The sequence below is a fragment of the Anoplophora glabripennis genome, unplaced genomic scaffold (genome assembly GCF_000390285.2).
Source record: "Anoplophora glabripennis isolate ALB-LARVAE unplaced genomic scaffold, Agla_2.0 scaffold2, whole genome shotgun sequence".
Classification (NCBI taxonomy): Eukaryota; Metazoa; Arthropoda; class Insecta; order Coleoptera; family Cerambycidae; genus Anoplophora; species Anoplophora glabripennis.
In genome coordinates, this window is record NW_019416325.1 from 1,249,490 (window position 1) to 1,271,135 (window position 21,646).

Consider the following 21,646-nt stretch of genomic DNA (forward strand, 5'->3'; position numbering starts at 1 on the left):
TTTTACGATTGTTTTGAATATTTTATCGTGAGTAGGTGCGAATTTGTTGCCAAATTATCGATCAAACGTAAATGAAAGTCATTACACGTCAATTCTGTTTTGATAATAGTTTAACATAGACAACATATTAAAGAGTACTAAAGTAAGGTATTAAAAGATAATAGATCGCGATGGTATTTTAGTTAAAATAGCATCAGTTGTTTTTGTGTATGCTATGTGTCAAACTAATCAATTTTTGAAATATTTGGGTATTATAAAATTTTATTAGTTTCAAATTTACGACATTACGGTGGGTTAGATTAAAATAAGATAAGGTCATATCTTTAACTTTTTATTCATCTAAAAATTTACAAATAGAAAACAAAACTGATAAATAACTGATTATTTATAACATTTAATAAAAAAAAATTTCTACCCTGTTCACACAAATTGCTTAATTAAATTTTAACATACAAACATTTCGACCGTTGCAAATAGTATTCGTCTACCAGGGTGAAATATACATCCAACTGAAAAATGTAAAAAATAATTGAGTATTGCAAAATCGTAATCAGCAATGGTTCTGGAACACGAATCAATCAATGCGAGATGACCAATCTCCTTTACCAAGCCTGAACAAGTTTTCACAGCCGTTTTTGTGTAACTTTTTAACTTTTTACTGCTGAACCAATTTTATTTTAGTCTAATGGGCTAACGGCACTTTAAAATTTAACTGAACACAGCGAAAGCGATACAAAAATATAATACACTAATATAGCGAACCTCCAGAGATCTTGGGTAACAAAAATTGATCCCGTTATACCAAGTGACTCAACTAAAACCCAAGGCCATTTATCTTTAGTTGATTCACTTGCATTTCAAATAAACTTATGCCATTACAGAAATAAATTGTGTCTAGTTCATTTTGCAATATCAACAACATTAAATCAGTTTATTAAATATTTAATAACATTACTTTGGCAACAATTATAAATAAACACATAAAATAAGTATACATACATAATATAGTCTGTAACAGTCAAAAAATTACACTTTTCTTTTCATAAGAAACTGACTCTTATCTAGTCTAACTTATTATAGGAACGACCGCAATAAGTTAATTTTTATCACAAAGTATCGATAGATAATAAATACTGAGGTATTCACATCACTAGTCTCATTAAGGAACCAGCGTGGTGACTATTTCACCATCACTATTTCTTTGACGGTGAACTAGTAAAGGCGTTTTCGGAATTGAATCTGGAATTTCCGTTTCCTTTATGGTGACCCTTTCTCTTGGAGGCGTTAGCAATTCCGATGTGAACTTTTGACGCAACTCCACATCATTCGGCAACTCTCGTTGGTTGTTCTCTTGCTCCGGTTCCTCTTCTTCTTCCTGCACCGTTTCAGGGTGAGTCAGTGGAGTGAATGTCTTGAGAATTGGAGTATCGTCTTTCGGTTTGCCATTTTGTCCATTAATCAATGGGACATGTTCAGGCGCGTTTGACGAGTTCAGCAGTGGTTTTTCATTAATTGGTTTACTTAATGGAATCATTTCTTGTCCTATAGAGTTAGGCAATTCACGTCTATTCTTCGCTCGTCGCTTTTTGATGAAGCATATCATAAACACAACGGCTAAGAAGAGCCCGACTCCGATGATAGCGTATACGGCGGTAGAATTTTCAGGCGCTACTGAAGCTCTTTCCAATTCTCCTGTTTTGGTAGCGTGTGCTATAACCTCAACATCATCGTTCTTCGGAGATGCTTTAACAGTTGGAGCAGCTGTCTTGACAATTCTTGGTTCGATTACGGGAGTTGGTGTTGTTGTAGTTGGGGTTGTGGTGCTTCCAGTTGTAGTAGGTTCTTTGAAAATATTAATATCGTCGAACAGTATCTTGGCTTGGTCTATGGGACTCGGTAAAGGCGAAGCGTGTTCCTCATCGTTAGTACCGATTGGTCCAGGAGTGCTACAATCTTCAATACACCCTAGTGTGTCTTTATGGAAGTTAACATAAAAACCACTACCCTCGTCGCCACTTCCTTCATCTAGCGTTTCTCCCAATGTTTCTTCGGTAGCCTCGGCTGGTATCAGTTCTTCCTGTGGAAGTTGGTCGTCTATAAACGTATTGTTTTCTTGTAAATCTTCATCCTCCTTTTCTTGAACCAACGGAACGTGCATTCCATCTTCGTTTATGTCTTCCTCCAAAAGGTCGCCCGAACCTAGATCGGGTTCGTCGTACAGCATTATATCGTCTAATGAGCAATTAACAGCACTTATGTCTTTTCCGATGTACTTCTTTGGAGAATGGCACGTTACAGCTTCAGGTACTACAATGCCGCTTTTTACTAATCGATCGTAATTTAAAACATTGTTGCAATCACAGTCAACGGGATTTTTATACAAATGCAACGTCTTAAGTGACCTTAACGATCTCCAGTCTTTGGGAATTTGAACAAGAAGGTTGTGGGAAATGTCTAGGGTTTCTATATTTTGCGGAAGCGCTGTCATGTTTATATACTTTAGACTGTTCCCGTTCAACTTCAGCGTCTTCAAGTTGATCAGTGGAGGAATGGATAGAATTTGTACGTTATTATAAGACAGATCCAAGTATTTTAAGTTCTTCAGATATTTTAACTTGGGATCGACTTTATTCACTGATGCATTAGACATCGATAGACTCACTATGGTACGAAACTGTTTCTGGGAGAATTTGCTGAGAAATTCGAATGTGGTGGCTTCTACGTGGTTACCGGGGAGCTGACAGTTGGAACGCTCTTGGCAGTGGAACAAAGTGGCGCTGAACGCTGCCCCCAGGGCGGCATACAAGAGGAATATTTGGTTCCACATTTCGTCTACCTGCAACAAAAACAATAAATATGAAGGCAGCGGCATTCCTAAAAGCACTAATCAAGTGGCTATGGGTGGCCAAGAAGCGATTATCACCCAGCGTTTTTTCAATCGAATAAATTTACCCCCAAGCGAAATTCTTTGCCGTGGTTTCGTGATATTTCGTCGCAAATTTTGATTGCGTGTTAGCTTAAGTGTTTGTGACGAACAAATTTGTTTGTTTTCGCCAGAGGTTTTAAGTAAATAATTGGTTTCCTGCATTTTTTCCGTGCGAAGAGCAATTTTTTAATAAGGTATTGATTATCGCACGTTCTCTTCGTTGATTATGATTGTAGGTAACTGCTGATACGATTGGAAACAATTGTCAAGGGTCTAATGCTGGACATCCGCAACAATTCCACGCATCTTAATGAATGCACAAGGATGCGATTCGAACAGGGCATTGCGCAATTCGCCTTCGAGACTCGCGACAAAAATAATTTTAATCCACTTAATATTTCGTTATCTTTGCAATTACGCAGCCGACACTGATAGTAAAGCGCAGATAGATAGGGTCAAACATTGTGAATTTCGAAAATTTTAACTTAATACAAAAATTTGAAATGGGAACATCATCCTCGAAATTAGGGATGACGACAACTTGATATTTTGACGTTTGTAGGAAGAACGCACAAAATAAATAATATTTATTTTTTTTAATTGGCAAGTATGTTGCAAAAATATGGCTTCCATAATAATGAATCATTACATTTGAATTACTGGTAATTATTGTTAATAGAAGCCACAAATTATAGTTTGAAAAAATTGTAACTGTAAATCGGTCAAGCTCGAACTGAGATGTGTGAGTCAGCTGGCATTTTATTTATTTGTAGGTATACACCTACATATTTTTTAAATTGCTGTTCAACAATTACACCGCATTTACTTCAGTCCACAATTTAAGTGCATTTTCATTGTCAACCAGTGTATTTAATAGTAGGTATATGGTATATATTACATATAGTGAAAAACTATTAATTACTTTGAATCACATAAGGAGACTCCTTCAAGTTCCAGAAATCACACACTAGAACGAACTAACAATAAATCAATTTCGTTATCTACCTTTGCAATTGCCCAGGCGACAGTCTAGCACAAATAAGATAGGCACTGACCGCATTAAGAAATTCGTCGGCAGACAAGAGTTACCTGTTTTTATTGTTGGTCACAAGAAAGCCACATAATAAGATAGCCATCGTAAAATACAGGAAATGATCCCATTGTTTTAAATAATGCAAGGCACTTACTAAATATTTTAGGTCGAATTCGAGTACAATTACCTAGTTTGACATTTCGGATAAAAACCTTGATTATTTTAACCATTTCACTCGATTCGAATAGGGATACTTTCACTTTTATCAGCAAGAACTATCTCTGAAATCCAATAAATGGGTCTAGACTGAAGTTTAGACCGTCACGTAGCAACAGAAAGCGGAAATATTTCAGTAAAAACTATTGTTGGGTATTTTTTATATACAGGGCGTTTGTAAATAAGTGGGAAATATTTTAGGGGGTGGTTGTCGAAGTTATTTTATGAAAAAAAGCTCATATAAACGTGGGTCGAAATATGCTTCGTTTCCGAGATACAAAGCGTTTAATTTTTTAATTATTTCAGTTTTTTGAGACTTGAAATTTGACGGTTGTATTTTGTTTAGAAATATAGCAACTTGCAATAAAATGTTTTATTTTTTTCTTCAAAAACGGTGCATCCTACGAGAAAAATTGAAGAGACCAATTTCATTCAAAATTGATGGCGGAATTCTAAAATATCAAAACGGGAAAAAGTCAGTGGCGTACCATTTTTTTTATTAAATAAGGTGGCATTCTCGCACGAACGCCACTGGTGCAAGTGGAAATATTCGAATAACCTCAAAAAATGCACATTTATCCCTCCAAAGCGTTTTTCAAATTTCGAGTGACGAAAACTCTGAAATAATTAATTAATATAAATAAAAAATTATAATTTAAACACTCTGTATCTCGGAAACGCATATTTCAACCTACGTTTATATGAACTTTTTTTCACAAAATAACTTCGGCAACCACCCCCTAGAATATTTCGTACTTATTACAAACATCCTGTATGTATTAATTTTAAAATGTTTTATGTTGACAGACAACTAAGGATTCCTGGAAACAATTCATTACATATTGCTACGTGCAAGAATTGTTTCAACAATAAAAAAAAAATGTGAAAGGTGTACTGTTTAAACATTGCGACATTTCTCTACATCTTGCACAGAATGGGCAACTCTTTTGGTGGTGTAAGTTTATCGTTTATTTGTACAGGAAAAATTACTTAGATAAGAAACTGATAAATCCTTTGAACCTGATATGAAATGTATTTGATGTACAGAAAAAATGGATTATCTTCCAGTTCCGTGAATCTAATATTTCAAATATAGTACTCAAAATTGTTCCCAGGAATATAAAAAAGGGTCCACAAAAATCGGTTGAAGAAGTGTTGGATTTTTTGTATAAAGACGTATGATATCGTTTAAACAGGAAAATGACATCTAAGAATGTATAATCCAAACAGTTTTATGAAATAATTTAAATATGTCATTGTCTACATGGTAATAAATTACCATTGTTACCAAATCGGTGGAGTGGCACTTTCTAAACTGGCATTATTGGCCGCAGAACCTCGTATGATTCACTGTAAAAAAAAAAGGATCGGAGTAATATGTAGGTAGTCAGGTAACGGCATACCGCAAGATGACTTTTCTAAACCATGACCATGAAATTGTCTGTTACATATGTACCAGACGAAAAAACGTCCCATTTTAATTGGACAACTGAGAAAACTATTCTTATCCTGCCGAGGAAAGTGAACGTCGAATAAAATCTACAGTTAACTTTACAAAACAAAACCAATTGCATGTCGGCGTGTGACAATTTTTAAACAAATACGGACCAGTGATAAGATAAAATACAACAAACACAACTATTTCGTCCACATAGTGCGGTACAAAGGGTTAAAGTCAAAGATGATGTTCCAAATGACGCAAAATTCTTACAACAATAAATTGCTTTGGAGCAACGCACACAGATAATTCGCCGACAGTGTCATCCGAATAAATATTTATTCAAGAAAAACAGATATCAGTACGTATTTTAAGATAAAATAGTGCTCGTGTCGAAATTAAAGGTAAGTACGGCGATTTTTTTTTTTTTATTTCACTTACCAGTGTTTGAAAAACGTGGAAATGGTATTGTTATGCACCTCGGCCACTGCGTCTAATATCAACACGGTCCACAACACACCGTAAATGTGCACTGTGCACTCACAAGTATTGTCACTTTTGCACCGATTAGAGCACCTCGGAGCACCAAAACAAGAACATGTTACCTTTCCTAATCCTCGGACGCCGTCATTTAGTTTCGCACTATCGGGTTACTGTCAGGGAGCGCGTAGGGTTTGAAAAGTGACTGAGCCGAGTCGCGCGCGGTTGAACTTGGAGCGCTACCTAAGTACCGAGTGAAGATAAAGCTAAGCAGCTCTCTTCTCATATGAAAGTAGACGGCGAAATGCGCTAGTCAGTGATATATAGCGCGATGGGAGATCTAGGGTGGGAGGCTCATCCTAGGGCTCTATGTTTTTTATTAAAAAAATGTCTCGAAGGCCCGTTTGTAATTGCACATAATTCTGCTGCAGCTTACACTACCTCGTGTCCCTAAAATTGAATATAGTTTCTTATTCGCTTTTGTGGATGTTTTTGATTGTTGCGACACTAAATAAATTTTGTGGCAAACGCATCAGATTTTGATTATTTACATTTCTCTAATAATACTAAATATAGGTCACTCCTTTGATATATGTTTCTAAGATTTAATCATGTACTACATTTATTTTTTTAAGGGCCCTGTAAATCCTCAAAACTAAAAATCCTTACAAGAATCATATCACACAAGGGATAAACCTGTCATAACCTCACATTTTCGACGTGTCTGCGCATATTCACAAAATGTGTTTTTGAAAAATTTTGATAATAATCGTTGAACGAAAATCAAAAATCTTTCTGTCTAAATAATAATTTCCTCAAAATTGCAGCTGTTAATTTTCGTTAAATCGTAATAGCAATTAAATAATAAAATTAAGTTATTGTAGCATTCTACACCCCTTGGCCCTACTGCGATTTTTTAATTATTAAACATGTAAAATGTAATTTGCAATAATATTTTTTAATATATACTTTTTAAGTTATACAAACTTTTTTGAATTTATTTATTTGACTTAGCACCTTTAAAATAAAATAATTCAATAGATATAGTCTTTCCGAAGTCAGTTGAACATGTAAAAAAACGTCTGGCAATAAAATTTAATAGGAGGTGCCTATAATAAATTAAAATTACCTGAATCATACCAAATTCCACATTGCTACACTGCACTGCTGGGCAATTTGTCAACCACTTGTCAACAGCTGAAATTTATTGCCCAGTGGCCAATGCAGCTGTGTTTGTATTTCGTTTGCCCGCGCTCACATTCTTCAACTGGGCGTATAAATTTCTACCACCTCCACGTTTAGTTCGACCAGACCTGTATATGAGTATGGCTAAATAATTATGGGAAGTTTTTCAAATATTTCAATGCCGAGTTGCTGCGTCAGCGACCGAACCTGGTACATACTGTCAATCTCTTGGTTCTTCAATTGATATCGGAAGGACTATACCATTTTTAATTAAAATGTTACCGCCACAATAGATTCTTTCAGTGTGACGTCACATATTTAGGCAACCCACAACAAATTGTCATGGTTGAAATTGTACAGACCGAATCGGATACTTGTGTACTATTTACATAGATGCTATAAAAATGAACAACTTCAAACTCAATTCAAAGAACAACCACACGTGTTTAATAAAATACATAATATACTAATGTGCTTAAAACTAAAAAAACGATATAAATCATATTCCTAAATTTAAATAATGTAAAAATGTAACATTAGCCTAGTTATTCCTAATGCGCATGCTTGGAAAGAATAGCCTCATACGCAGGTGACATCTTGTTGATATGTCATCGCTGTCATATTTTCTCTTCTTTTGTTTAATCTTGGCATTTTCTAGTTTTTATTATTTTTCTTGGTCTTGTGCCATGTCAGTGTGTTTATAGAGTGTTTCTTTTCTCAAGTTCTTTATTATAGACGTACTCTTAACCATAACCAAACTTTTCTAGAATTATATCCTGTTGCGAGGCTACTTCGCTTACATAAAATTGTCTTTAATGCGCGTGCTCAACAACATTGATATAATTTTAAACTATTAATTACCATAAAAGACAATATTGTTCTGTAAATCTAAATATGTAAGTTTGTCACTTGGGGTTTGAAGCTTCTTAAATATTTCTAATATTGCCAGTATCACGATATTTAAGGTCATGACAAAGAAGACATTTTTTTTGGCACATGTCCATTCGAAAATCGATCTAGTAAAATGGAGAAATTCTTCATGGTAATGTGCACTATGGGGTTGCCTATTATTTGGCATATGTGACGTCACTACTAAAAAGGTCTGTTAGCTTTAAATAATTAAGACAATGTCATAAATTATTAGTTTGTGACAAATAGTATATAGAAACAGTGGTTTATTGAATTTTACCTACGTCATTTGTGTGTTGTTTTCGATTGCAATTTTATAATAGGAACACTTACCGTAAACAGAATCCAAAGTCCTCTTCGGAGATGGTTATTTCTAGATTTTCGCATCTAGAAACCGTTAAGATTAGTACAAACCAGTACTTATTTTTGCAATAAAAGTAGAAAAAAATAATTAAAAGCTCAAAATGTTTAAGTTACACTAGAAAGCATTCAAATTCCCGTAAAAGTTTAAATTATAGCACACAAAATTAATGTAAAAAAGGAATGTCGAGGAAAAACTATTAACGATTTAACAACTGCATCGCTGTAATAGGTACTTCAGTTCATAGAAGTAAATTAAAGTAAATTTATATTATGTTTTAGTTTATTGCACGAAAACAAAAATATTCTGTTACCTGTGTTTCGCTTTAATAAAATTACAACAAAAATAATAACATTCTTTTTAAACTTTTTTGTAGTAGCTTTTATACCCGGCCGCTGGACAAGCTAGTCTAACTTCAAACGACGGTGCGCGTTAGTGGCAACGCATGCGCACGTGGGAACTGTGGTAGGCATTGTTGACAAATCTTTTAGGAGGTTATTAAAAAGCAAATTTTATTAACAGACCATCTGTTGTGAAGTACTGATCTCTAGCGCGTTACTTTTTATTTAATGGGTGTCCGCCTGAAGGACTATCATCCCGCATAAACGAAAATGTGATCCTTTTAAATAAAATAACCTATAAAACAGCGCCTAACAGAAAACTCAAACAGTAATAAATAAATAATGATAAATTAAATAAGTAATGATATTTACAGCATATGACATACTTAAAATCTTGTGGCTAATCTTCGAGTATTAGTACCAAGATCTGAGTTTGCTCCCATACAACATTAGAGTTCAAAGCTTCCATAATCTCTTAAATGTTGAACCGATCTTACAAACATTTCCTTATTCAGTACTTGTACTCCATATGATATCGTCTTCTTGCAACAACATGTTTTTGTCCTGACAAAAAGTAGGTTCTAGCCATATCGGCGTAAACAATAGTTAAGGTCCGTTTAAAAAAAAACTAATTACTTCAGGAGAGCATGTACCTCTAAAAAACTGTACCCTGTATACGACAATCTACTTATTCTGTTCATGTGTGCATTTTAATCTTGAAAGTCTTTAAACTGATTTTCAAATTAATACTTATAGTCTTTCAGTTGAACATATATAAAAACGCGTAGTAAAAAAGTTTTTCCGTTTCAAAAGGTCTCCAAAATGCCATTTTGTAATAATATTAGTAAATAAAATATCCCTCTTATTTCTCCCTTTCGGAATTGTAATATGAATGATTAATAGAAAGTGCCTATAACAAATTAAAATCACACCAAATTCCGCATTGCTGCACTGCACTGCTAGGCCATTTGGCAACTGAATTTATGGCCAGGTGGCCTAGTGCGGCTGTGTTTGTGCCGCGTTTGTCCGCGCGCTCATTCTTCAACTGGACGACGATACATGTATATAGGTATGTTTAAATAAATATGGCAACAAGTTTTTCAAATATTTCAATGCCGAGTTGCTGTGTCAGCGACCGAACCTGGTACATACTGCCAAGCTCTTGGTTCTTCAATTGAGATCGGAAAGACTATACAAAAAACTGTCTCTACGGGGTTACTAGCTCTCATTAGTTCTGAGCCAGTATAACTACTTCGAAAAGACAATTTAACGTTTCGATTAATCGTGTTTACCTAAAACAAGTATTTTTCCAGTATATTACTTTTTATAAATTTCTGTTTGCCGTTGTAAAAATATATCTAAGTATACATAATTTTATATAATTAAATCAAATGAACTTTGTCATTATTCAAGAAGAGATAACTTATCCCTGTACAAACATCAAACATTGCATAAAATATATTATTCTCAAAGGACTTGTCGACTACAGTACCAACAAGATTGCAAAAGCTGTATAAGGAATATAATTTTCTGTACATGACCAGCATTCAATTACGGCCATTCCTTAGCGGTTGCGCAAATGGCGGATTCATGCGTACAACTTCCCATAAAAAGAAAAAAGGCGTAATAGTACATTTTTCAGAGATTTTAAAATGCCTTTGCCCCAAGCTGAATCTCGATAACGCACAGTTTTACCTTTATCGCTTTTTTATTTATATGTATATCGATTTTAGAAACATTGTTTTCACTGAAGACAATTTAAGGAATTAAACACATTAGAGTTTACACAGATCAACACAAGCTTTGAACACTTTGCAGTTCATTTTTTTCTAGGATAACGTGACTCTGCAAAATGGTGTAATACCTCTTCTGCGTCGTTTCGTGATTTTCGTGGTTCTTAAAATTGTTTACTGACTGTTTCCTAGAAGAGACTAAATTTTGTAACAAAAAAACCGGATCGAAATATATTTAATAATAAGGCGGCTACATGCAATTAAACAACTTGAAAACATGCAATTTTTACAGATTTCCGTGACACTTTACTTCTCAGCCTTCTTGATTTACAAATCTAAAAATATTCATACACGTATACCGATATATATTTTTTCCGCGAAATTCCTTTGTAAAAACTAATAATCATATACTAATTGTGTATAAAATAATTAAGTCTGTACTAATTAAGTAAGGCAAGGAATTCGCTCATGCGTAACCAACTCCTTGGCATGATTTAACTAGTATTGAAATTACTAGTAAAAATTTAAGATATATATGTAAAAAGATCTAGTACCAAATCAAATTACTTTGATTTAAACATGCCAAGCGCCATCTATTGGGAGGATCAACAACTGTAGGTGGTACCTCTGTGGACTTTTTACCTGTAGAATATACCACCCACAATACACCTCATGGTACCAATGTAATCGTTGTATTTAATTTTATCACTACTTAAAAAAAGCTCTTTAGGATATACGATATATCATTCGGTGGTTTTCTTATTGGTATAATTATCCCCATCAAAGTTTTTGTCAGTGTCAAACAACAACAATTGTTTATCTACGCCTCCTTGACTACGTAAGATAAATAACTATTACAAAATTAACAGACTAGTTAAAAATGGAGGATTACGTTTGAAATCAAAGATTGAATCAAATTTAAGTAATATGTATATAGATTACTGTATATTCTCACGCTACGTGTCGTGCATATATCTCTTGATAGATGGCGCGTAAATATAAATTCATACGGGATTAAACGGTGACGATAAGATAAAAGTTACTTTTTTATAAATGAAGATATATTGTTTGACTATCATCGATTGAGATAACCACGGTATTGTTCCTAATTCAGAAAACTGGAAGCTTGACTAGATCCGATCAATAGATTGTAATGTTTGATCTCAATATTGGTTGTAAATGTTATGGTACGCGTCACCTTTTTAAAAAAATATGACACCAAGAAAATTAATACAAAAATAAATATACAAAAAATCGCAATTCAAATACTTTCAATACTTTCTAAAATATAGAGTTAAAAAAAAGTTACTTTACTTAGTTTTTTATTTGTTTTGTGAGGTGGATATTCCTGTCACTTTTTTAGTGTATTCTCCATTGATGACTTAAGGGGAATCCTATATTTACAAATTTAATATGTAAAAAATATATAGAAGATACCTATAACGGGCGATAAAACAAATTTCCGGTGTACCTATTTGCAATATTATTTCAAATCTTTGAACTTTCCGTAATCTTTTTCAGGGAAAATAGGTGAGACCGTAAATTTTTTGTATTATCGCAGGAAAACCCGTTGTATCAGATTATCAACCTTGAATTTTACATTTAACTAAATGATTCTTGTAGATGTTTATCGCGTAATTATTAAAAACTAAGTTAATCCTTTTAATAAATACTTGGTTTGAAGCATATGTTCGAGAAATATTCCAAGTCGTGATAGTAGTCCAGACCTGTTGTAAATAAAACAAAACTATTAATAATATTAAGCCAGCTGCACACAAAGTGAGATTGTCGTGTCGGGATACCAACCAATGGGCAATGGGCGTTCCGTATCAACGTGACTTCACTTAAACTGTATAAAAAAGGTCAACTAATTAACTATATGTGGACTTGGCTTTACAAAGATACTGTTCCCTCTAGCGAGTAATGCGATAAGCAGTGCATGGCAAGAGAGGGGGGACTTACCTGAGTGAGCACAGGTATATTTTGTGACCATTATATTTTAATGAAGTGAATACAAGAAGTTACACTGTGAATTTTCCAGGGAATATTTTGTAAAGGAAGCTTTAACCTTGGTAAGTCGTTAAGTGCAGTTGAAAACAATTAATAGCTTGTTGATTAAATCAACAAATTTTGATGGATTTATTAGTCTGAGTAAGGTGCGCAACAAGTTGCAGTCAAGGTTGTAATTCCAGCTCGTAGTGGTACTGTTCCCAGAGACCATTAACAAAGTTACGTTCCAATTTGTTTACATTTATAATTTCTGACGTTTGTCCTGGTCCCAGCAACTCACCCTAACTTAGGAATTATCTGTATACAGCAACACTCGTAAGTACCAGATTTATCAGTATGAGAGTACTTCAGCCGAATTGCTTCCACTTAATAAGTTCCTTCCTAATTCGGTTCCTGCTTTTCACGAAATATTATTAATAGCTCGATTAATATTCGTAAAAGAAATTCATTTTAATAAGTATGTGCCCGTAATTAAACATGTCGAAGGTTTTTGCAGCCAGTGCCAAAATAAAACGATTGTTCATGGATAATGGAACCTTTCAAGCGAAAAATCATTCATTGTCTACGGTTAAGACAATAAAAAATCTAATAAGATCACAAGTATGCCTGACAGAGCCATGAAAATTATGATACAGTAAAATCACGTTCACTCGAGTTGATGAGACTTCAGACGACAAAGACCGGTGTCATTTCTATTCATATGTGACGCTCAGAGATGTTAATTGCTGATAATGATAATCTACATAAATATAAATCAATAACTAAATTAGCAAGTGCCGAGTAATGCAACAAAGCGCTTTGCTATTCACGAATATAAGCCCCAAAAATTATTGCTTCACACTATTTTCCATTATTCGCCTCTCGAAAGGGCAAAAACATGTTTATAAGTCATCCTCAAGTGGTGGATCGATCTATGCAAACAAGATCACTTAATAACATATTTCTCTAGAAAACGTACTTGTGAAACACGATTTTTAAACTAAACAAAGCACTTTTATCAGATTGTCACGTACTTTGATAAAATTCGAACAGATTTTTCTGGCGTCTCGGTAAACAGTAAAAATTCGAAAGACGGGATTTTTTAATCACATCATCCGGTGATATTGCGAAAGCGGCCCAATAAATTCAGTTTCAGATCTTGTATCGGTGTTTACAGAGCCATTTAATTAGCTACTGCTAAGTATTTCTTGTTAAACTGTCTTGAATCTGTTTCCTTTCCTCAAAATACAAAATTTGTTAAAACGTAAATTAATTTTTCTACGCCACTGATATCTCCTTCAAGATACATTAATTTACTAAGTGACAGCTCTGAGGGATTTATCTTTTTGTTGGTACTGATGATTTAAAAGACCATGAAATATTGTTTATCATATATAGCTAATCTTAACTTAACGGTACCTGCAAGACTTCTATTATCTTTCTAATGTGTTATTATTATTACAGTAACAGCAAACCTAAAGAGAGACCTATGAGCGTTTCTGTGTATTTTGTTAGCGCGAGAATGTTCAGAATTAAATACTGCGAAGTCAAAGTCCTAATTAAAACGAAATTGTTAAAAATAATGACTATTGTTTAGTTTATCGTAACTAATTTTGCCGTAAAAATTAAGTGCTAGCTTAGAGTAATATTTTAAAACATATATTTAATAATAAGAATACATTTTTAGTATTCTGCTGTGCTGTTATGTTAATAAAATAAAATTCTCCTAATTCCTCGCTATCTTGTCATACGTTTTAAATAATATAGACTGTCTGGCTAAACCCATTGTACATCCCAGCCATTGTAATACAAATTTTTGCAGCTTAAGTATCCAAAGCGTCTTAAATACATTTTAAACAATTACTGCTAGAAACTGTACTGCTCCGTAAAGCAGTATTTTCGTTCCAAGTAAAGCGCACGCAATTTACTCCGAATCCTTGTTTTATTTATACTGATGAATATATATACAGGATGTGTTTCCAATACTTGTTATTGGGAAACATCAAAATAAATAATTTCCCATAGTTATCTTTTGTCGCTTATTGGAATTCAAATACATGATGTGTAAATTTCGCCAACCTTGTATATGGACAAAATATCTGCATTCTGATTTAAACTTTCCCTTTTTTGTCATTGGTCAATGACCATCAAATATTTTCCTACATCCTCACCATTCTGAGTTCAATCACGAAGCAGTAAAATTCTCGTACTCTATTAGCGTCTAATCCATTACATAATTATACAAGGTATTCGAAAAATGTTCAGTAATTATCGAAACATGAAATATTCATAAAACTAAAAACGCCTGGTAGTTTCATTAAAACTTTGGTAACATCCCATGGGGTCAATAATTCTCTTTGTTCTCATTAAAGCAGTTGTTTCGTGTGCACAGTCCACTAATATGATCCACTTGAGAACAATGACTTTTAATAAATCTACATTTTTTAGCAAATTTATTAGATCTGCCCACAACGACCATTTTTTCGATTTGCGTACTTACCCTTAAATTATTGTAATTAAACTATCGATAAAGGACTGGCGAAAAATATTTTGACGGAGAAATAATTTCTAAAACCACGATTGCAAAAAGAGGGGTGGGAGGTGAAGTATTGAAAGTGGGATGTTCATTTTATTAACAAAGCCAATAAGAATAAAGGCTTGTGATAATTCTGAAAACGAATCCATATCTAACTACTCTTGAATTTATCACTACGTGGTTACCAGGACAGGTGGAGATAAGTAAAAAATAGTGTGTGTTTTATAACATTGAGGTGTCCGTAGAAAAGGTGAGGATATCAAATTAGGTAGATATTAAAACTATAATAGTATTGGATTCTATAGCTTTCAATTATTAATAAACACCTAGAAATTAATTTTGCGTCCAAAAAAAGTGTTACTCAGTTAGCCTTGGAAATAATTAAAATTGTCCGACATTTTGCAATAATAGTTATAATTAATGTGGCTACATGAATCGTAGAGCTGGCATCAAATACAGAAGTTTTGTGTATTAATAGTCGTCAGAAAGTACATAAATGCAAACTGTTCGAAAGGTATGAAGTTTAGAAAATGTATACAAAAAAAATTAACAAGTGTGCATTACGTTCATAGACATCAAAGTCCAAAGCAGGGTCGTAGTCAGGAGGGAATTTCAAGTGAGACGAACGATTTTGCTGTCAAGAGATTGGTAGAGATTATTTGTATTAAAATTTATTCCAAAGATTATGGATAGTTCACATCACAAATATAGTCACAAAAATGAAAGGATAAAAAATCCTAAATTTTTATATGACTCAAAAAAAGCTGTGACATGACGAAAATTGATCTTAGAGCACTCAAGAAAAGACATATTGAAGCTTGAAGTTCCTAGTTTCAAAATCTGAAAGTCTTTTGTTATCGTTTATCACCTTTAAGAAATCATAAGAAATCCAGCGGATTTTTTTTTAATTTTTGCTTCCCTTTCAAAAGGTCACGGGCTTCAATACTTTTTTTTGGCAATCCCATCTGTCAGCTCCTTAGTTTGATTTATCATATTTATTTTAAGCTGTTATCGTCGTTCAGAGCAAAAATGACCTTTTTCGGTTTTGATAATTAATTACTAAGGAACTAATGATTTTTATCCTTGAATTTGTGTTATTAGCGTATTAAAAATTTAATTAAATATAACAAAGTTTGTCCGTGTGGATTTTTTACAATTTGTTTGAGATTCAAAGAATGCAAAAAGTTAACCAGTTCCAAACGTCAAAAACAAATTATATATATCCTTCCAAAATTCTAAAATTCCTCGATTAATTAGAAGTTGTTGTCGATATCTTTTAGAATTGACCTTTTTCACAATTTTGCCTTAATTAACAAAATTTTGTGTGTTTATATAATGTATTGTGTTTTTTCCTACATTTTTCACCACGATAGACACTAGAAGCACTTTGTTCCTAGAGCAGTCCAACAGTCAGACGCATGCGCATTCCGTTATAATGCTTACATAAGAGTCAAAATTAATTGTTACGAATCAAATTCAATTGCGTCCGAATGTTGGAAGCCATATCGTCAAGTCCGTTTAATACACTGCTATTTAGTAAGGTTGGTGACAATAATAATATATATGTAATTTTGACAATTTGGTAACAACGACATGTCCACTTTTTATCTTACTGGTTCTTCTTAGCTTCAAAGATGCATCTATTCATCCACAAAATCAACCATATTGGATCCTGGTCCGCCATATTGCATCCGCCATGTTGAATTTTGCAATTCTGAATTCAAATTCGTGATTAGCGAACCTAAAAACCCCTACGTACCAAATTTTTCATGATTCTCTTTATTTCTTGCAAACCTCGATTTCTGGCCGATTTTTTTTTTTGAGGTTAGAAAAAAATGTGGCGGGCTGTTTGATTTCTAAAGGTGGATTTGGATTCAGCCAGCCTAATTACATATAGTTATGCTAAGAAATGTGAAAAATAATTTTTTTTGTTGTTTTCTTCTCATACTTCTTTTATTTTTTCTATTTTTGACCTATTTTTTGAGGTTAGGGAGATATGTGACGTGTTAACGCAATTCTGACAGTGGATTCGAATTCAGCGCGTCAAAATACTATGGGATATACTAGTTTGGTAAAAAACCATGCCTTTTTTTGTGTGGCTGTGATATCATTTAATACAAAAGGTGTGTAGTTAATGCAATTAAAACTGAACTCGGGGCTATTGAAAAAGGTCTATTATTATCAATATCAGTTCTTAAAAGTACTTAAAACACCCTGTATTTTGAAGCATTTTAATAAGAATTTTCCTCGTATATATCTCTGAAAATATATTTGGACAGAGATATTGTAACAAGTATTACTTTAAAAATCTAAAAGATCATAAAAGTTCTCAGTAATTAAAGCTTGTCGCGACTGCTAATGCTCTGAAATTTTTAATCACACTTTAAAACAGGCTACCACGAATAGTTTCAATAATGAGAAGCGTTGATAAAGTAGTGAAAGGTCATTTTGTTGTGCGTCATGATTTTTTTTCTCAGATTTAAGTAAAACGTTTTAATCTTCCAATGTTTCAAAAGACGTTAAATTATGTGTATAATAAACCAATAATTATATCATTGTTCCTAAAAAACAATATTTTTTAATTTGTTTTACAACATCTATACTGAAGTAGATAGAGATAGTCAAAAATATTTTTCTATTTTCAGATAAATGAGGCGCTTATACCTTTTACTAGCAGCTGTAGCGGTTGCGTCAGCCGTATTACTTCCATTAAAACCAAAATCTTGCATTGATTACTGCAAATGTAAGCCAAGCGATGTGCCGGGTAGACTGCAAATCATCGAATGCGACAGACCATTGATTTTAAACGACACAACATTCCGTCTTGTAAACAAACAATCGATTAGTGTAATTAGCTTTGAAAATGTCATTATTAGCCAAATCCAAGAATCTGTATTCAAAGGCTTCACCATGTTAGAGGATGTGCTTATCTTGAATTCCAAAATTGGATCCATAGACGACAAAGCTTTCAATCATATAAAAAGACTTAAATTTGCAGACTGCGGTTTTGAAGACAGCCCAAACTTGTTCTCTGAGAAACTAGAAGAAGTTCACTTTGGCAGTTGTCAGATAGAGGAAATACCTAAATTGAATGGCTTGCTGAGTCTAACATTTTTAAATTTGACTGGGAATTATATTAAGGATGTGGGTATCGAAACCTTCGCTGAACTCTTTGACTTAGAAGAACTATACTTATCTAACAATGAAATTTTCAAGCTACCCGCTAACTTGTTCATCAACAACCAAGATCTGAACAGTTTATATTTGGACCATAATCCACTGAAACAGTTCTATTTAAACACATCTGAGAACTTGGAAACTTTGTCTCTCAGCAATTGTAATTTAGAAAGCTTCGATGAGAGGTCTACTCAAAGACTTTCTACACTCAGTGAATTGAACCTAAGCAACAACAAAATTAAAAATCTTACTGGTAAGGCATTATCACATATGGAAGACTTGGTTGTTATAAACTTAGCAAACAACCAATTGGAACAACTAGATGATGACATCTTCTATCTAAATCCAGATCTAAACAAAATTACATTAGACGGTAACAAGTTCACATCCTTACCTAACTTTTTCTTAAAATCTGGAGAAGTGTTTATAACGTACACGTTTTCATGCAACAACTGTGGCCTGAAAACTTTGTCAAGCTCAGTGTTCGAAAATATGCCAGGAATAATGGATTTACAACTCTCCCACAACGATTTCATAAATGTAGACAATATGTTCCAGAAAACGCCAAGTCTGAAAATCCTAGACATTTCACATAATAACATCGGTTACATCTCACCACTTGCGTTTGCTAAGAGTTTGAATCTAGAAAGCCTAAACATTGCAGGGAACCCCCTGACTAGTCTAAATCCTGAGGTGTTCGCTAAGAACAATGTTATAAGAGAAATCGATGCAAGAAACACATCTCTAGAGATGCTGTGGTCTAACAAGAATAAGATCATACCTTCATTGAACAAATTGTATGTAAGTGACAACAAACTTACATCGTTAACTATAGATGATTTCAAAGTTATGCCGAACTTGATTTCTATTGACCTCAACAACAACCCATTAAATTTCTCAGATGATTTCTGTGAACTCGTCAACTGGATGGATATCAGACAAATTCGTCCAATCGAAAATACCCAAGACTTAGATGCTAGCTTAGATGGGCATTATATTGAAAATCCCAACACTTTCGACGGATTCAGCTTCATCTCTTGGAGAGATTTCTACGACAACAAATGCCCAGAAGTTTCCACTACCACCACCACAGAGTCTTGGGAAATAGCTGAGGATAATGATGTTCGCGACAACGACATCGACAACATCGACAATTCCAATCTGGAATACGACGAAAATGAAGACGATGACGACGATAGCGATTACGGTTACGACGACGAAGAGGAAGATGATGAAGCTGCGAGTAGATATGTTGAAGATGAGAACAATAACCTTGCCAGAGCTTCCTACATCCTTTCAGTAACTTCTGTATTCATTTTGACAGCTCTGGTGGTACTAACATTGGCAGTCACTGTAACCCTTACGATACTGAGACGTAACAACAACTTTAACATGCACAAGGCTAATCTTCCAAGGTTGAAGATTCCAATGTGGCATTCTACTCCAGGTCAGAAGAAGCACAGCGGCTCCGTGTACCGACCTTTATCCGAAGACCTTTCTGGGCCCAAAACTCCTAAACTAAGTCGCTATGAGTTTACTTCAACCCCTACAGTTCACTCTTCTAACCCTTAAAAATAGGTACACATATTTCGATTTAACTTAATATTTATATAAGTCTGTCATAACTGTGGTTAAATATGGTCTATTACAAACTATTTTTACTCCATATTTGGTATCAAATTTTTTCACCAGTACACAGTACACTTGTACGGTATTCGAAATATGTTTTCATTATGTTTTCTTATGGTAAGAAAACTAATGTTATTATGGCGGCAGCTTCATAGCATTTGATTTGACTAAAATTTATTTTTATGAAATGTTGGTGTAAAATTATTTTGTAATATGATGTTTAAGTAAGTATATTGTTTATATTATTAACGTTATTGCGCTTATAGTTTAGACTTAATATTAGTAGATTCTAATAAATTTATTATTTAACAGTTTGCCATAAACAGTTTTATTATTAATGTATACTATTGACGTATTATTATTTCAAAACATCTCAATTTTTTATCCGTATCTATCAATCTTAAAACCATTACAAATTTATACGACTGTTTAAAAAATCATTCAAATAACATGAGAATCTTTTGCAAAAAGACAAAATGTGATCGCTTTAGAGTTATTTCAAAAATACGATTAGAGATATACTTTTACCTCGATTTTTAGATTTTTAGCTGATAAAAACATATTAATACTTTGTATTAAATTATTTTGAGTGGATCCTTGTTTGATCATAAGATATGTTCTTGAAAGAAACTTCAAAATTCTCCGTGTGATAGAAATAAAGAGGAATTCTAGTTTTATATATACTGTTGTTGCTGTAATTGGACAAATAAAGAATGATGTATTCCAATCTTTTTTTAGGATACGTCAATACATTCAATATATGTAAAATAATGAAAAAAAAATCAAAAAGTCAACCTGTAGGATGTAGTAGGTATGTATTTTTTAGGACATTTTATTTAAAAATATATATCTAATAATGTACAAAAATTTTGGAAACCGTTTAGTTACATATTTGTATAGATAAATGTAATAAAACATATAGTCACTTGTAATATTTTACTTTTGGGACCTATTTCTAGTAAAAAAATAATAAATTTTCAGTAAAACTATCTGTATACTTAATTTTTTTGTCTTTAGAAGTATGTATGTCATCTAAATAAAGGTAAATTTTGCACAAATATTTGCGTCTTTCTATTTCAAATAAACAAGATAAGTTATGTAAATACGTAGTAACAAGGTATTGTTCTCATACAGACTGCCTGTAAGAGACAGAAAATATCAGTAAAATATGCAAAAGAAGAAAATATCTTAAATATAATAAGATTTCCAAGAGATTCAATTTTCTTTTGTTTACAGATTTAATACAAGGAAGAAAGGTATTGAATTATCAATTTATCAGAACAAAAATAAAACCACATAAGTGTTATCAAAATGTATAATTTGAAGTCAATGTACACTTACAATGACCCTTATAAAATAAAGGCAACAATAAAGCACTTCTGTTTAAACAATAAATTTTATGACAGTGTCATTATATTAAAATGTAATCAGCACAAAGAGCTCCACTATTTTGGTTTGTTAAAAAAATGAATCAAACAAATAAAATGATATTAATCTTACTAATGTGTGCAATATACATATATCCACTTGGGCGCATTTGAAGAGATTATTTCAGGCTGATGCCTAATGCTAATAAAAATTATTTGCCGAGTGATAAGTCTAATTTTAGCATAGATATGATCCCAGGTTCTAGCAATTAATTTCAATGCATAAATATGTTTACAAGTATCGAATTTTAAACAGATACATTTGG

General features: G+C 33.1%; 2 protein-coding genes across 5 annotated transcripts; one reads left to right on the plus strand and one right to left on the minus strand.

Moving 5' to 3' along the window:
- Positions 1-318: 318 nt before the first annotated feature.
- Positions 319-6,380, minus strand: LOC108916886 (protein windpipe). Its single transcript, XM_018723202.1, has 2 exons — positions 6,055-6,380; positions 319-2,836 (listed from the first exon to the last, which is right to left on the minus strand). The coding sequence occupies exon 2, from the start codon at positions 2,825-2,827 to the stop codon at positions 1,160-1,162; it is 1,668 nt and encodes a 555-aa protein (XP_018578718.1). The 5' UTR covers positions 2,828-2,836; positions 6,055-6,380; the 3' UTR covers positions 319-1,159.
- On the plus strand, positions 5,998-20,885 carry LOC108916884 (leucine-rich repeat-containing protein 15). 4 transcript variants are annotated; one of them, XM_018723197.2, is made up of 3 exons: positions 12,551-12,694; positions 12,815-12,947; positions 17,793-20,885. In XM_018723197.2, the coding sequence occupies exon 3, from the start codon at positions 17,797-17,799 to the stop codon at positions 19,894-19,896; it is 2,100 nt and encodes a 699-aa protein (XP_018578713.1). In that variant the 5' UTR covers positions 12,551-12,694; positions 12,815-12,947; positions 17,793-17,796; the 3' UTR covers positions 19,897-20,885. The 4 variants fall into 4 exon arrangements, with proteins under 4 accessions (XP_018578714.1, XP_018578713.1, XP_018578716.1 ...); XM_018723200.2 differs by lacking the exon at positions 12,815-12,947 and having other exon boundaries at positions 12,552-12,694; positions 17,793-19,902; positions 20,692-20,880; XM_018723198.2 differs by lacking the exons at positions 12,551-12,694; positions 12,815-12,947 and adding an exon at positions 5,998-6,017.
- The last annotated feature ends 761 nt before the right edge of the window (positions 20,886-21,646 follow it).

What these genes read in the sequence shown, in the direction of transcription:
- LOC108916886 (XM_018723202.1), bottom strand. Translation starts at nt 2,827, where the DNA reads ATGTGGAACCAAATATTCCTCTTGTATGCCGCCCTGGGGGCAGCGTTC.
- LOC108916884 (XM_018723198.2), top strand. Translation starts at nt 17,797, where the DNA reads ATGAGGCGCTTATACCTTTTACTAGCAGCTGTAGCGGTTGCGTCAGCC.